The 15429-nt window shown below is 35.6% G+C and overlaps 1 protein-coding gene across 1 annotated transcript; it reads right to left on the reverse strand.

Annotated features, from left to right (window-relative positions):
* Positions 1–242: 242 nt before the first annotated feature.
* Positions 243–1534, reverse strand: LOC111913630 (zinc finger BED domain-containing protein RICESLEEPER 2-like). Its single transcript, XM_023909345.2, has 2 exons — positions 355–1534; positions 243–265 (listed from the first exon to the last, which is right to left on the reverse strand). The coding sequence occupies exons 1-2, from the start codon at positions 1532–1534 to the stop codon at positions 243–245; spliced, it is 1203 nt and encodes a 400-aa protein (XP_023765113.2).
* Between the last annotated feature and the right edge of the window lie 13895 nt (positions 1535–15429).

The raw sequence follows: 15429 nt of genomic DNA on the forward strand, positions 1-15429 counted from the left end.
GAATGACAAAGAAAAATATACACAAATGCATTTTGATTAAATAATAACAACCAAAGTCAACCCTTTAAATTACTTGATATTAATGTATATGCATGTATTTTGCATTTACCAAAAAACTCAGGTTTTAAATCTAGAAAACATAGATAACCATTACATATTATAAAAATAATAACATGTCATCTTCAAAAAGACATTCATAAATATACTCGTTCTTCTTGCACCTACTCGTTCTTCTTGCACCTTCACCACTTCATCTTGCTCAATTCTATATAAAAAAAAGTCAAATAATGTTAGTATTAAAAGGAAAAGATATTAAATTTACAGTCATTAAAATAATCAACGATAAACATTTACCTTTGTCAATTTGTTGATTTTCTTCCCAATCTTTTTCATAATCGATTGTGTCACTTATGCTACCCCGAATCCAATCTTGTGTACAAATTAAACTTTCAACAATCTTAGGAGTCAAAGAACTCCTAAACGGATCCAAAACCCTCCCACTAGTGCTAAAAACGGATTTCGAAGCCACGGTTGAGACGGGAATGGCGAACACATCTCTTGCCATCAATGATAGAATCGGGAATCTTGGACTATTCACTTTCCACCAATCTAGAATACTAAACATTTCTGAGTCGTCTTCAACACTCTCTTGCAAATACTTTTCTAACTCCCCAATTGATTCAACTATGTTCGTCTTCATCTTTTCTCTTAGTTTATTTCTCAAAGGGGGATTAGGTGCCATAAACTCCGGGTTTTGGCGTTTCCCTAGTATCGATGATGAAGTGGTAGACTCGGCGGTACTTGAAGTAGAACTTGGAGAATGAATTCTAATATAATCATTATATAATTCATACATAGAATCCATGATATATTTCTTTTTGGCCTCCACCCCCTTTTCTCCATAACGATCCTCAAGTAGTATAACCAAATACTTTACTTTGTTCCTCGGATCAAGAATCAAAGCAAAGTAGAGCAATAAATTCATTTTTTCTATGTCACCAAAATACTTATCAAACTTTATTTTCATGGCCAATGCAATATCACAAAGACTAGAATCGGAAATAGCATCATCCAAGAGCGTACGAATGGAATATATATCTTCAATGCATGTGTTTGATGTCACATAAAGTGTCCCATAAATCCTCAAAGTAACATCATGAAAAGGTTTTAAAAAATGACATACATTCCTAACCCTTTCCCAATCGCTTGATGAAGGAATCGACAAACCCGCCATTTCAATTTCGCACCGAAAATCAAATTCCTCAATATCATATCTCTCAAAAGTTTTTTTGTAAGCTTGGGCAATTTCCATCATATGGTAAGTAGAGTTCCATCTTGTTGGCACATCTCTTTTCAAGTGTTTTGTTATACCGGGATTAGCAACCTTAGCAAACTCGGTAAACTTATGAATTCTAGAAGGTGATTGTCTAATCCATTTAACCGCCCATCGAACTATCTCAACCGCCTTATCAACTCTTTTTATGCCATCTTGCACCACTAAATTTAAAATGTGGGCAACACGTCGAATGTGCATCTATTTCCCATTTAGAAGACACTTGTTGGAGTTTTGAAAACTTTTTTTCAAGAAGTCAATTGCCACATCATTTGCACTTGCATTGTCAATAGAAATTGTTAAAACATTTTCTATTTCCCACTCCATTAAACATTTCTCAACCATTTTTCCAATATCAACCCCACGGTGACTCTCTTGAGAAGAAAAACACAACACTTTTTTTTTCAATTTCCATTCGTTATCAATAAAGTGGGCGGTGAGACACATATAACATGATTGTTGTTTAGAAGTCCACGTATCAGTGGTCAAACATATTCTACCAATGTTTTTTTTAATAAATTCACGAATTTTTTCTTTTTCATCTACAAACAATTGGTAGACATCCGTTGTGCTTGTACTTCTACATGGAACTTTAAACAATGGTTGAGTAACACTATTGTAATACCTAAAGCCCGCACCTTCTACAAAGCTAAATGGAAGTTCGTCAACTACTAACATGTGGGCTAGAGCCTTCCGACTATCATTTTGATCAAATTTCCAAGTTGACAATTTGTTTTCATCACCATATTGGAAAGCTAGTTGTGTTTGCCCACCACTAAGTTTATCCAAGTAAGCTTTACATTTAGTCAAATGATAATCTAGATTTTTGGTCCCATAACCACTTGATTCGCACTTGTATTTCCCGCCACCACAATGCTTACATTTGCATCTTTGCACACCATTTTCGTCCTTATACCTTTCAAATTCTTTCCAAACTTTCGATCTTGGATTAAATTCTTTAGTTTTTTTCACATTTTCTTGTGGAACTTGATCATTGGTTGGATTTTCAACTTCAATCGTCTCATCATCCACTTCAATATATTCATCCGTTTTTGACATCTAAAACAGAAAAAAAAATTCAAAACAAAAAACTGTTAAAAACATAATAATGAAGAAAACTAAGCCCAATCAGAATGCAAAAAACAAAAAACAAAAAACTGTTCTGATTCAGAACCAACAACATGTAGCAAGCAACCCAGTGGAATGCTCTTCATCGCAACTAAGCCCAATCAGAATGCAAATATCTACAAGAACCAAATTCATCAGAATGAAAGATGTACTAGGAATCACAACTGAGAATCTCAAGTAAGGAGCCTCCAAGAATTGCAGCTAAACACAATTTATTGGACTTCGACAACATGAAACTCCAAATCGTTCCGATGGGTCAGAACTAATCACAACCAGTTGCAATCACATTGCCTTGAATCCCATTCAGAATGACAACTACCAACCAAACCCGATGCTATCCATTGTTCGCAACAGTCCAAATGTGAATGTAACACCTTGTGAGCGTTCGCACCCAATTGTACTTATTCACATCCAACCACTAGTCGCATCTTTTTATATCAAAACAATCATATTTTGACTTTTGCCACTAATGGTTGTTGGAATCGGTTGCAATCCATCGTCTCTAGAGTCTCAATTTGAAGCGCCTTCCAAATTCATATAAGTTATTAATTGTGTTTGATTGATCAAAACCTATCATGTTAAAGTTATGATTTTTATTGCCTATTGCTGAGTTATGTGTAGTTAAGAGAACCAATCTATAACACCAGTCAAAATAGGTCAATAATAGTCACATATGATCATGTCAAACAAGAAATTTAATAAACTTACCTTGTAGTTCATGGCAAATTCTAATACAAATATGAACTTTCGTACATACCTTATGGTATAAATCGAAGTACACGTCCAGATAATTCCAAAAGATTTTAACAAATATCAATCTAACTTTGCATGAAGAAGTTAGGATAAAATTCTAACACTATAAATCTCTATAATAAGAATAAATTAAAAAATAGTGAGAATTAGCTATTAGAATCTAAAATAAAGTTGTAGTAGTTGGAAATACCTACGCATGGATATGAAGAACGTCAAAAACGAAGCTCATATGCAAAAGATATGATCTTCCGAATATATAGCAGCCTAAGAACATGACACGTGGCAGAAACCCTAATTAGCCATGCTTCACGACGTGAACATAAAGGTTCACGACGTGAAAGTGATCTAGGACACTTCTCAAGGCTAGAATGCAGATGGCAAGTCTACGGGAGTGATTTGTTTAGACTTAACGACGTGAACATAAACGTTCATGATGTGAAAGTGTTATCCATACACCTTCCGAAGCTAGGACCCAAATGGCAAGTCTACGAGGTGATGCAGCTATGCTTCACGACGTGAACATGCAAGTTCACAACCTGAACTTGTCATGGACATCCTATAAATAGCAAGTCCGACCCTAACCCTCCTTACACCAAAATTTCTTTTCTCTCTCTCGTTTGCTGAAGGCATTCCTTGTCCCGAGCCCGAAAATCACGAACCGCTGACCATTTCTAGTTAGATTTTATCAAATCACGCTACTAGGTTGAGTTTCATGGCCTCACTTATTAATGTTTTCGGGGGAAAATGCATGCTAAATATTATATATAAGTTAATATGATAGTATGTTCGTATCAACATAAATAGTTATATTAACCAGGATATAGTTGTTTTGTATCATATATATCTAGAATATATCTGATATTTTGAAATCATACAACTATCCTAAACTTGTTAGCATGTTGTTGTCATAGATTTTACTAATTTTGCCCCAAGTTATACTCGGGAGTTCTATATAATATGTTATGTTATAGCCCCAGAATTGCACTCAACATTTCTATATAGACTTGTTAAGTATGTCACTCTTATTGGTTTTATGTTAGGTAAAACCCGATTTTTACATCAAGTTATAGTTGTTGTACTGCCTAAGTATTATAAAAATTAGGAGTAATGTTTAAAAGCATAGTCTAGTAACTTAGGGTTTTAGAGAAGAATATGCTTTCACTATTAGAACTAACGGAACTCAAAAGTCTACATGAGCTATTTTATTCATCAACAAAGACTGGAAATCTTAGGGGAAATCCTCTGACCTGTAACCGCTAATCCCGTGAGAGCAAGGAAGTTGTGTATAGATCTATACGGGTTGACACCCCCACCCATGGTTTCTAGCTACAACCAAACATTTGGTGGGTGACGAACTTGCCCAATTTATTCTATTCTGACGCCGATGAAGTGTGTGGAATCTATCACAAGGTGTGACACTTGTAAAATCAATCAGAGGTTTGAAACTAGTAATATAGTTGCGGTTATGGACTCATGGTAGCACAACTTTACTCTAGGAACACCATACTTTGTCGATATACAAGTATTAATGTTAAGTATAAGTTTCCCAAACACTTATACTATAAGTACAAGGAACATGTAGGTATTCTACTTATTCATTAAGTAAACAATTATACCTAGTATACATACTCATATAGAATTGAAATAATATTTATACGTAGAAATCTTCCTTGATACAGGATTACAAATACTTATACTCATAGTATAGGGAATTTATAGGCATATCACTTATTCAGTAGGTCAACCAGTATACCTAGGATATATACAATATGTCAGAAATAAGTATGATTCAGAATGATAGTTTCAAACTATGTTTTTATACTTTTCAAACTTGGAAAAAGTACTATTTTTACTCATAGTCAAAACCTGTGGACTCACCAACTTTATGTTGACGTATTTTCAAAACGCATGTGTTTTCAGGAACTTGATAAGCTGGAATGATACTCGAACAGGGGAAGTTTTACTGTTATCCTTTATGTTCATATGGAACATATATATATATATATATATATATATATATATATATATATATATATATATATATATATGTTAAGACATGTGCGATAATTCAGATACTATGTAATAATCACTAGGAAATATGAATAATGTAACAAATACCGACGTTTGGACGCCGTTTCAGTCGGGAGATCGGGAATCAAGTCGAGGTTGGCACCATTGATGTCAACGAAGGTGGAGCGCGTTTGTGGCCGTCGTTGTCCAATTTGGAAAATTGGGCCTTGGTTGAATATTTTTCTTTTGGGCCTTGAGGGTGTGAGTTTGGGCCTTGGTCTTCGACCAAGCTGGGTTAGGGGTAAAATGGTTTCTTTACCCTAAGTATGTACTTATGGTTATGTATTGGAACCCAATTGTTAATTGGGTGTTGTTTTATTATTGATAGGTTTGAGAGCTGTTAGCCATTAGCCAGGGTTCGTACGTGAGATTTAGAAGTGTGAGTTAAGTCTTCTCACTAAGTCCATGGGTCGAAGGCACCAATGTCGTCCCATTACTTGCTATGTGGAATGCTAGTTGTCTTTGTGATACTTATATGAAAGACCATGGGGGCATGAAATTTTGATACAAGACCATGGGGGAGCCCATGACATTTGGATATAAGACCATGGGGGAGCCCATGGCATTCCTGGTAAAGAACATGGGGGAGCTTGATGCGTGTATGGGGACTCTTTTCGGATGGAAGGGAGAGAGGGGTAGAACACAATATTATGAGGGTAGGGAAGAGGATAGGATTAGTTCTTACCTCAAGAACTATTGAAGCAAGAACTAGGTTGAATGCCAAGACCTATTGACACACAACAAAAACACAATAAAAGACCTATCTTATGTGAATAAGAGAGCAAAGTGCAACAAGCTTCAAGTCATGTTTTATTCATGGAAAATTGGCCCTATATATAGTTGGTAGGAACCATGAGTTACAAAAGTGAAAAGGCTCATCATTAAGAGCTTTTATTTAACTAGTTCACTAACTACTTTAATAACCACTAGAAACTCCCAAGAACTCTTCAATTTTCGTCCATGCTACACACAAGACTAGGAAATGGTTCAAATTTCTTCCATGATCACCAACAAGTCCAAAAAAACGTGGTCACAACTTCCATGTAGCCAAAAACAAATCGGCCCACCCCATTTCAAGCCCAAATCCACGAAATCAAGCACGCTCCAAATCCCAAATTAGTAAAGTCCACCTCTTTGGCAAGTAATCCATTTTTAATTGGGCTATCTAGGACCAAACATATATCATCTCTTCCCCCTCTGAAAGGAATTGACCTCAATTCTACAAGGTCATCATCATCAAGATAAGGGGAGAGATCTCCGATGTTAAAATTTGTGTGCACTTCGTATTCTCTCGGGAGTTCCACCTTATATGCATTGTCGTTCACACGTGGGAATATCTTGTAAGGACCGTCTGCTCAGGGCATTAACTTATTCTTGCGCTTTTCGGGGAACCTCTCTTTCCTTAGATTAACCCAAACCAAATCGCCTTTCAAAAATATCCGAGCCTTTCTGTTCTTGTTGGACTTCTGCTTGTACGAGGCATTAATGGCTTTGATACGATCACGAACCTGAGTGTGTAGCTTCATCATGGACTTCAGCTTAGCATCTGCATCTTTGTGTATTAACTCCTCCTTGGGCAAAGGGATTAGATCCAATGGTAAATAAGGATTCTCGCCGTAAACTACCTCTAAGGGAGAATGGCTTGTTGCATAGGTAGGCGAACAGTTGTAAGAAAACTCGGTGTGCGCTAATTTCACATCCCAATCTTTCTGTGTCTTGCTCACCAATCCATGCAATAAGGTACCCAAGGTTCGGTTCGTGACCTCGGTTTGGTCGTCCGTTTGTGGCTGGTGTGATGTGTTGAATAAAAGCATTGTCCCGAATTTCCTCCACAATGTGTTCCAAAAGTAACTCAAGAATTTGGAGTCACGATCAGAAACAATTGTTTTCGGAATCCCGTGCAATCGAGCGATCTCCCGGTGGTATAAATCAACAACCACACTAGCATCATCGGTTTTGTGACAAGCAATAAAATGGGCCATTTTTGAGAACCGGTCCACAACTACCATAATTGCATCTTTACCCCCTTTGAGTTCGGTGCAGGGGCACAATAAAGTCCATGGATACGTACTCCCAGGGGAGAACTGGGACGGGTAAGGGAGTATATAAGCCCGGATTGAATGAGCTTTTAGCCAAGTGGCACGTCACACACTTGCTTACGATATTAGTTACATCCCCCCAACATCTTGGGCCAAAAGAAGTGTTCTTTGAGAACCTCTAAAGTCTTGACCACTCCAAAGTGACCTATTAATCCACCCCCGTGTGCCTCACGGATCAATAACTCCATGATGAGGTGTTTCGGATGCAAAGACGGTTCCCTTTAAATAGGAATCCATCCTGCACCAAGTATTCTCCCTATGAACCACTATTAAATTTTACAAATTCATCAAGAAAATCTACATCATTTACATAATAGTCTTTCAACGCCTTGAAGCCTAGCAAGCGAACATCGAGTGTAGCCAGTAAAGCGTAACGCCGAGATAGTGCATCCTCCACCATGTTACTTTTGCCATTTTTGTACTTTGAGGAAAAATGGAAGGACTGCAAGAACTCCACCCACTTGGCATGTCTCGGGCTCAACTTCTGATGACCATTGATGTATTTTGGTGACTCATGATTTGAATGCAAAACAAAATGGTTAGCACGTAAATAATGGTTCCAATGCTCCACAACCCGCACAGTGGCATAAAACTCCTTATCGTAGGTGCAATAGTTCAAACGAGCTCCCCTCAATTTCTATGAGAATTAAGTATTGGGTCGCTTGGCCTGGATCAACACGACACCAATACCCACCATGCTTGCGTCACAGTCTACTTCAAAAGGTTGGGAAAAATCGGGCAAGGCCAAAACATGAGCATAACACAATCGTTCTTTAATCGCCTCGAATTCCTTTTGAGCATCCACTCCCCACACGAAGGCACCTTTCTTTAAACAGTTGGTAATCGGACTTGTCATTGTACTAAAGTCACGAATGAAAATCCGGTAAAAGGACGCCAAGCCATGGAATGATCGAATGTCGCTAATAGTTTTGGGGGCCAGCCACGTCTTGATGGCGTCGATGTTGGCTTGATCCACCATTATGCCCAGTTTGGACACCACATACCCCAAGAACTTCACCTTGTCCATGAAGAATGATCATTTCTCCATTTTGCCATAGAGTTTTTGGGCTCTTAGGGTCTCAAACACTTGTTTCAAATGACTCCCATGCTCCTCACGAATCTTGTTATACACCAAGATGTCGTCTAGATAAACCACCACAAACCTGCCAAGAAAATATTTAAAAACTTCATTCATTAGTCTCATAAACGTTCTTGGGGCATTCGTGATGCCAAAAGGCATCACGGTCCATTCATAAAGGCCATGCTTCGGTTTGAATGCCGTCTTCCATTCGTCCCCTTCACGTACACGGATTTGATGGTACCCACTTTGTAAGTCGATTTTCGAAAATACAGCCGACCCGTGAAGTTCATATAACATGTCATCAAGCTGGGGAATTGGGAAATGATATTTGATGGTGATATTGTTGACCGCCCGGTTGTCGATATACATCCTCCATGTTCCATCTTTCTTGGGTACGAGCAATACACGTACGACACATGGACTAAGGCTTTCTCGAACATATCCCCAGGCCACGAGCTCATCAATTTGCCTTTGCAACCCCTTCATACCCTCGGGATTGCATCGATAGGCCGCCTTGTTTGGTAATAGAGCTCCTGGGATGAGATCGATTCGATGCTCGATGCGACGGATCGACGGCAAGACTGATGGTAAATAGTCAGGGAACATGTCTTTAAACCCTTGTAAGAATTCTGCCACGTCATCATAGAGAGGAGTTCCCGCCTCATTATCCTTGGCTACCATTAGGTATAGCATGCCACCACCGTCAATCGCCTTTTCAACCTCCCGTTCAGTGGCGAAAATTGCAAGATTTGGTTTCTTTTCTTTATTCTTTATCGAACGAGTGTCTTGCGGCGCCATTGGTTTTAATATGATTTTTTTGTTATTATGTTTTAATTCATATTCATTGCTCCGCCCTCTATGTGTCACGTCTCGGTCATATTGCCAAGGGCGACCCAAAAGTACGTAGCAAGCATCCATGGGAACTACGTCACAAAGGATATCATCTATTTACGAGCCCATCGTCAAGCCGACCATTACCTACTTTGTAACTTTTATATTTCTATTGTCATCTAGCCAAAGGATAACATAAGGTTTAGGATGGTTCATTGTGACCAATCCCAGTTTTGCCACAATTTCACTAGATGCTACATTAGTACAACTACCACCATCCACTATTAAACTACACCATTTATCATTTACAAGACATTTAGTATGAACCAGTTGAGTTCTTTGATTGGCCTCCTCGTGTGTCACCTTTGCTTGCAATGCCTGAAGGACCAACAATGTGTCATGGGTGGGAGCTTCGTAGCTTTCATACTCCTCTTCTTCTTCGTGTTCGGTGTAACACCCACAGATTCCGGCTAGTCAGTTAAGATATAACAAGCATTAACCAAAGTAATAGTTGCGGCCAACAATTGTAACCTATTTGACGTAATATAGAAAAATTATATGAATATTATGTGTTTCATGATTATTATAATATAATAAAATAGGAAAAATCATCCGAATCGTCCGTAAATCATAAAAATAAGTGCACCAAAACATATATATATATATATATATATATATATATATATATATAGTGTTGGGATTAAATGTGAATGACATATATTGTATGAGTGTATGACAAGTTTTGGACCATTAGATGAGATTTATACATGGCTAAGATTGTATGGTGTATAGTAGTTACAATGGAACACAACACACATAAACTATCCATTTTAATAAAAAATATTAGAAATAATAATTATAAATCTTTTGATTAATTTTCAATTAGGAAGTTGAGAAAATTAAGGAGAACATAATTATCCTAATTAAAAAAATTATTCAATTCATTTTCACATATATATTTTTTTCATTCTTAAAGAGTATATAATACGACTTTAACACATTCAAATATGTTTTCCAGTTCATTTTCCCATATATTTTTTTTTATCATTCTCGAAGAATACAAATTCATTCAATATATCTTTGTAGAATTAACATTCTTAAAGAATCTGTTTGTAATATATATTACATTATTTGTTTAATATACAACATTCTTGAAAAATTTATACAAAAAATATAATATATATTACATTCTTTAATAATCAGTTTGTCAAATGACCAAATTGAAATACAAAAACCATACATTCTTTTTCATTGTTCATTGTTTTTTATCACCTATGTTCATATTCAACCAACTAACACTACGTGTACCATTCTTGAACCATCAATCCTCTTTTTTCGGTCTTTCATTCTGTAAGAATAGGCTGGTGTCGATCTTTCATTCTTAAAGAATACATTTATCATAAGCTAGTTTTAGTCTTTCATTCTTAAAGACTAAAAAAACTTGTGTTCATCATCGACTAGTGAACAGAACCTGCAAATCAAAATTATAGTTATAGACTAGCCTAATAACCATATTTAAAGAAAGATTAGTAATAAAACCATATTTATTGAGTATTCAATGATGATAATTGTTACACACCTAAATATTCCCATAACTTTTTTTGACAAATGATTGTTGTTATCTAATGAAAGCATTATGAGCCCAAAATCTTCAACTTGATTACTAAAACAATATTTTTCTAGCTTCATTCCAAAATTCAATAAAGGTGTTCATGTATATAGGCTTTATATTCATGCAACCAATCATTACTCTCAGGGGAAGCGATTCATCATTACAAAAGGCATGTATTAAAAAAGAAAACCAGTTAGAGGAAAGTTTTTACCCATCACCCTAGGGTAATTGAATGTTAATTTATAAGGGATGCAATTAATTTGGTCAGGAGTACTTGGAACATTTCAGTATACCTCAACAATATCAATTTCGTCTAGTACTTATGTAGGCCGAAACATAGTCTAAGTGAGGATCTTATTATTATCTGGGCTAAATGCCAAATAAATGCCAAACATAAACGTAGCTTATGTGAAAATCTTACAGGACCCATCCATTAGAAAATGTCAAATTTATTCAGATTATTAACTTACAAAGTACACACTAAATTAGCACATGTTGCAACTATAGAAACTTCTGTTCTACTTATGTTTACTACATCATGTCATTCTTGGTTCTCTGCCACTGTGTCAAGTACATACACCAATACCAAAATATACAAATATGATATGATCCATCAAACAGACATCAAGTGTGAAGGGAGGGGGGCAAATTGCTTTATGAAAACTTTGAAGATTTGAATTTATTGGAGATGGAAATGGCAAGAATTATCGATTTCTGAATTAAAAGAATAAGCAATATAAAAGTTTAAAAACTAATTACCTGTCAAAAAACAATCCCTTCAATCCTACAGCCAAACAAACCAAAATTCAAAAAAATCTGGCAGGTGGCATAAATCGTTCATCAGGTAACAAGATACATGGAAACAATTCCAACAACAAAATGCTCACCAAAGCAAGAAGAAATTACTACAAGAAAAACGAACAAGTAGAATGGATAGAACAACTTACATAATTTCTTGTATGGAAGTTAAACACTATAGATATTGGAAGAAGGTCAGAATCGCCCAAAACGAGGGTGAAAGGATTTTTAAATGAAAATGAGAAATCAAGTATTTTTATTACAATTGATGCATAAAGATTGAGTTGCAGGTTTAGACTCTTCATCTTGAAATCGATTAGCAAGTCTTGAAATCTAGACCCATCCCTATCACGCAGGTCCAAGAATCGAGCATTGGAAGGTCAAAGTTGTGTAGAGGCGTTGATTCCGACGAAGAGGTTGAGACCGTCCTCACTCATGGTTGGCGACAAGTAATTGCGATGAACTGTAAGATGATGAGCGACGGGAAGGATTTAGCCAACATGTAGGTTACTGGAGACTTTAATTATCGTCAATTACCATTTAGTTACCATAATTATAGGAAGTTTATATTAAATATTAATTAATTTAATTAATAAAATTACAAAAATATAATTATCAAATGATTGGTCAATAATTAGCCATACATTCACACAATAATTAGGATTTATATATGAACCTAACTCTCTCTCTCTCTCTCTCTCTCTCTCTATATATATATATATATATATATATATATATATATATATATATATATATATATATATATATATATATATATATATAGAGGGTTAGGTTATATTATTCTAACTATCTATTGTGTGCATGTAAGATTGATTCTGGACCAATCATTTTAGTTATTTTAAGAAAGTAATTAATGCATATTAAATGTTAAAGATATAATGAGCATTAATTAGAACTTCAGCATTTAATATGCATTAATTACTTTCTTAAAATAACTAAAATGATTGGTCCAGAATCAATCCTACAAGCACACAATAGATAGTAAAAACATTTGAACCTAACTCTCTCTCTCTCTCTCTCTCTCTCTATATATATATATATATATATATATATATATATATATATATATATAGAGAGAGAGAGAGAGAGAGAGAGAAAGTACACGTCCTTCCGATCCCGAAATATAAATTTCGTAGAAATCCGACTCCGTATTAATTAGATATGATTTTTATAAGATATAAAAGTCAGTCTCGCACAACGAATGTATGCCGTAAAAAGCTACGAAGAGAATAGTTGACTTTTAGCTAAAGCCACCAAACAGAAAATCGTAGTACTCTTTAAAATAAGAATTTTGAGAAAAATAATGTCAAAAATGGAGTCCATACGAGAGAGTTATGATTTTAGCAAAATCATTTAATTTTATAAAAATATGGACAAAAAAAATAAAGTCAAAATTATCCGAATGAGTCTAAACGTAAGTTGTAGATCTCGTCGATAGCTACGCGTGGATAAGATTATGGATAAAATCGAATTAAATAATATGGATAAGATCGAATTAAATAATGTGGATAAGATTGTGGATAAGATCGAATTAAATAATATGGATAAGAACGAATTAAATAATATGGATAAAAACGAATTAATTAAGCTTAATGGCTAAGTAAACTTAGTGGCTAAGAAATCCTAACACTACTAATAGGGACTCAAGTCTCCTCATTTCGTCACAACTTTCCCTCTCAAATATATCTGTTTCGAGATCCCAGTTACTGTGAATTGAGTTCTCGAGTGAAACATAGAAACGCTGGAGCGTTGGAGAATCGCTTCCTAGAAAAAGTCTAAGCATCAAATCCTTTTTCGATCTACTAATCAAGTGAGTGCATAGTCCCTTTCATGCACATGAGTTTAATACAAGTATTGATTAGGGTATTAAATATATGTTTGTGTGTGAAATATTTGTTATCGCCTAGAATATGTGTTAAGTGCATATCTGATAATTTAGGATACAGAATTAACCTAAATTAATTGAGATGAATATTGGGTAGTATCTCATTACGAATATGGGTGAGATATACATGGAGGGTCGAACTTTAAAACATGTCATTAATCCGAGAGCATGGATTAGACATAGTAATTCGTCCCTAGTCCGAGAGTATGGATTGGGCATAATCATTTGTCATTGATCCGAGAGCATGAATTAGACATACTTGATCCAGGAGTATGGATTAGGTAAAGCCATTAATTCTAGATCAGAGAGTATGGATTGGGCATAGTCATATGTCATTGATTCGAGAGCATGGATTAAACATAGTCAATGTCCCTAGTCTGAGAGTATGGATTAGATATAATCATTTGTCTTGATCCGAGAGCATGCATTTGACATACCTGATCCGGGAGTATGGATTAGGTAAAGTCATTAATTTTGGATCCGAGAGTATGGGTCCATATCGTTGTGAGGATCGACAAGGTGGGGTAAAATTGCTTATATGAGGTGAAATTATATATATTGTGAGTTCTAAAATATATATGATATAACATTGTGGTATTGAAATCCCTATGTACTCACCAGGTTTCCCAACCTCACCCACTCAGTTTATTTGTATCACAAGTGTCGATACGAAGCTACATTACACTGAGAGATTAACAGAGATGTAAATCATCAGTGTAAATGAATGTAAGGTCCGTTTATGCTTATGTTTATGTAATAACAATGACATCCCAATGTTTTAATATAAATAAAATACATTTCTTCGGGAATGCTTTGATAATATTATTATCATGTTTTTTTTCTGGGAACAAATTCCGCAACATTTTTTATAAAAAGGGTACTCTGATTTTTAAATAAAGCATAAACAAATCGGTCTTTTTTGGCCGTAAAAATGGGGATGTCATAGTTAGTATCAGAGCATTAGTTTAAGCGAACTACAAACTTAAGGAATTTTCTAGACTTATACTTATAATGTTGAGCGATGATTATGAGACGAGTGTCTGATATATTCTAGACACAAGCACTAGCTTATTTTAGGAAAGATGCCCAAAATATCTTTCTATGCTCAATGATTAATGTGATAGCTATAAAGATGCCTTATATGCTATTATTTGATTGGATCTAAGGTCTGTTGCCGACCGGATGTGGAAACTTTATGTGTTCAGATCTCTAAATGTTTGATTACGATATTAGAACCAGCATGTAAGCTTTCGGAGTAATAAAGAGGATTACACATCTAAACCTTCCTCTATCTAAATTCTCGTCTTGATACACCGAATGACTGCTTTAGTGTACAGAATGTCATGATAAGGACTCGTAGCAGACTAAGCAAATGGAGAAAATGAGAAGGCTTACGATAGTGAATGATACATATCTTAAGATATCATAAGAGAGGTATCTTGCCTTTAGAATACGTCTAAATAGATAATACATCTGGTACGGGAGAAGTACACTTTTGATTGGCAGAAAGAAAGAATTTTTGGTATAATCCATAAAGTTATCCCTTGGTTTGGAATTTCCACTACCAACCGAGTTGATTGATGATTGAAGATACGCACGGAAGAAGTCCTAGTAGATTTTAGTGAAATTTTTATGATTATTTGAACACATTCGTATGTGTTAAATCGTTTTGTGATTTTAAGAAATAAGAACTTGGGGACTGCGAGACAATACTTGGGACAAGTATGAGTAGGTGTGAAAGGTAGTAGAGGCCTATACTACTGGAAGCATAGGACTCACACTTGGATCGGGGAAAGTCACAAGGTTACCAAGGCACTA

Source organism: Lactuca sativa, chromosome 7, assembly GCF_002870075.4.
Source record: "Lactuca sativa cultivar Salinas chromosome 7, Lsat_Salinas_v11, whole genome shotgun sequence".
Lineage (NCBI taxonomy): Eukaryota > Viridiplantae > Streptophyta > Magnoliopsida > Asterales > Asteraceae > Lactuca > Lactuca sativa.

Bases quoted from the DNA above. Each gene is read 5' to 3' on its own strand.
- LOC111913630 (XM_023909345.2), bottom strand. From the start codon at position 1,534: ATGCACATTCGACGTGTTGCCCACATTTTAAATTTAGTGGTGCAAGAT. The intron at 266-354 runs GTAAATGTTTAT...TTTTTTATATAG, and splicing joins AAATCAACAAATTGACAAAG to AATTGAGCAAGATGAAGTGG.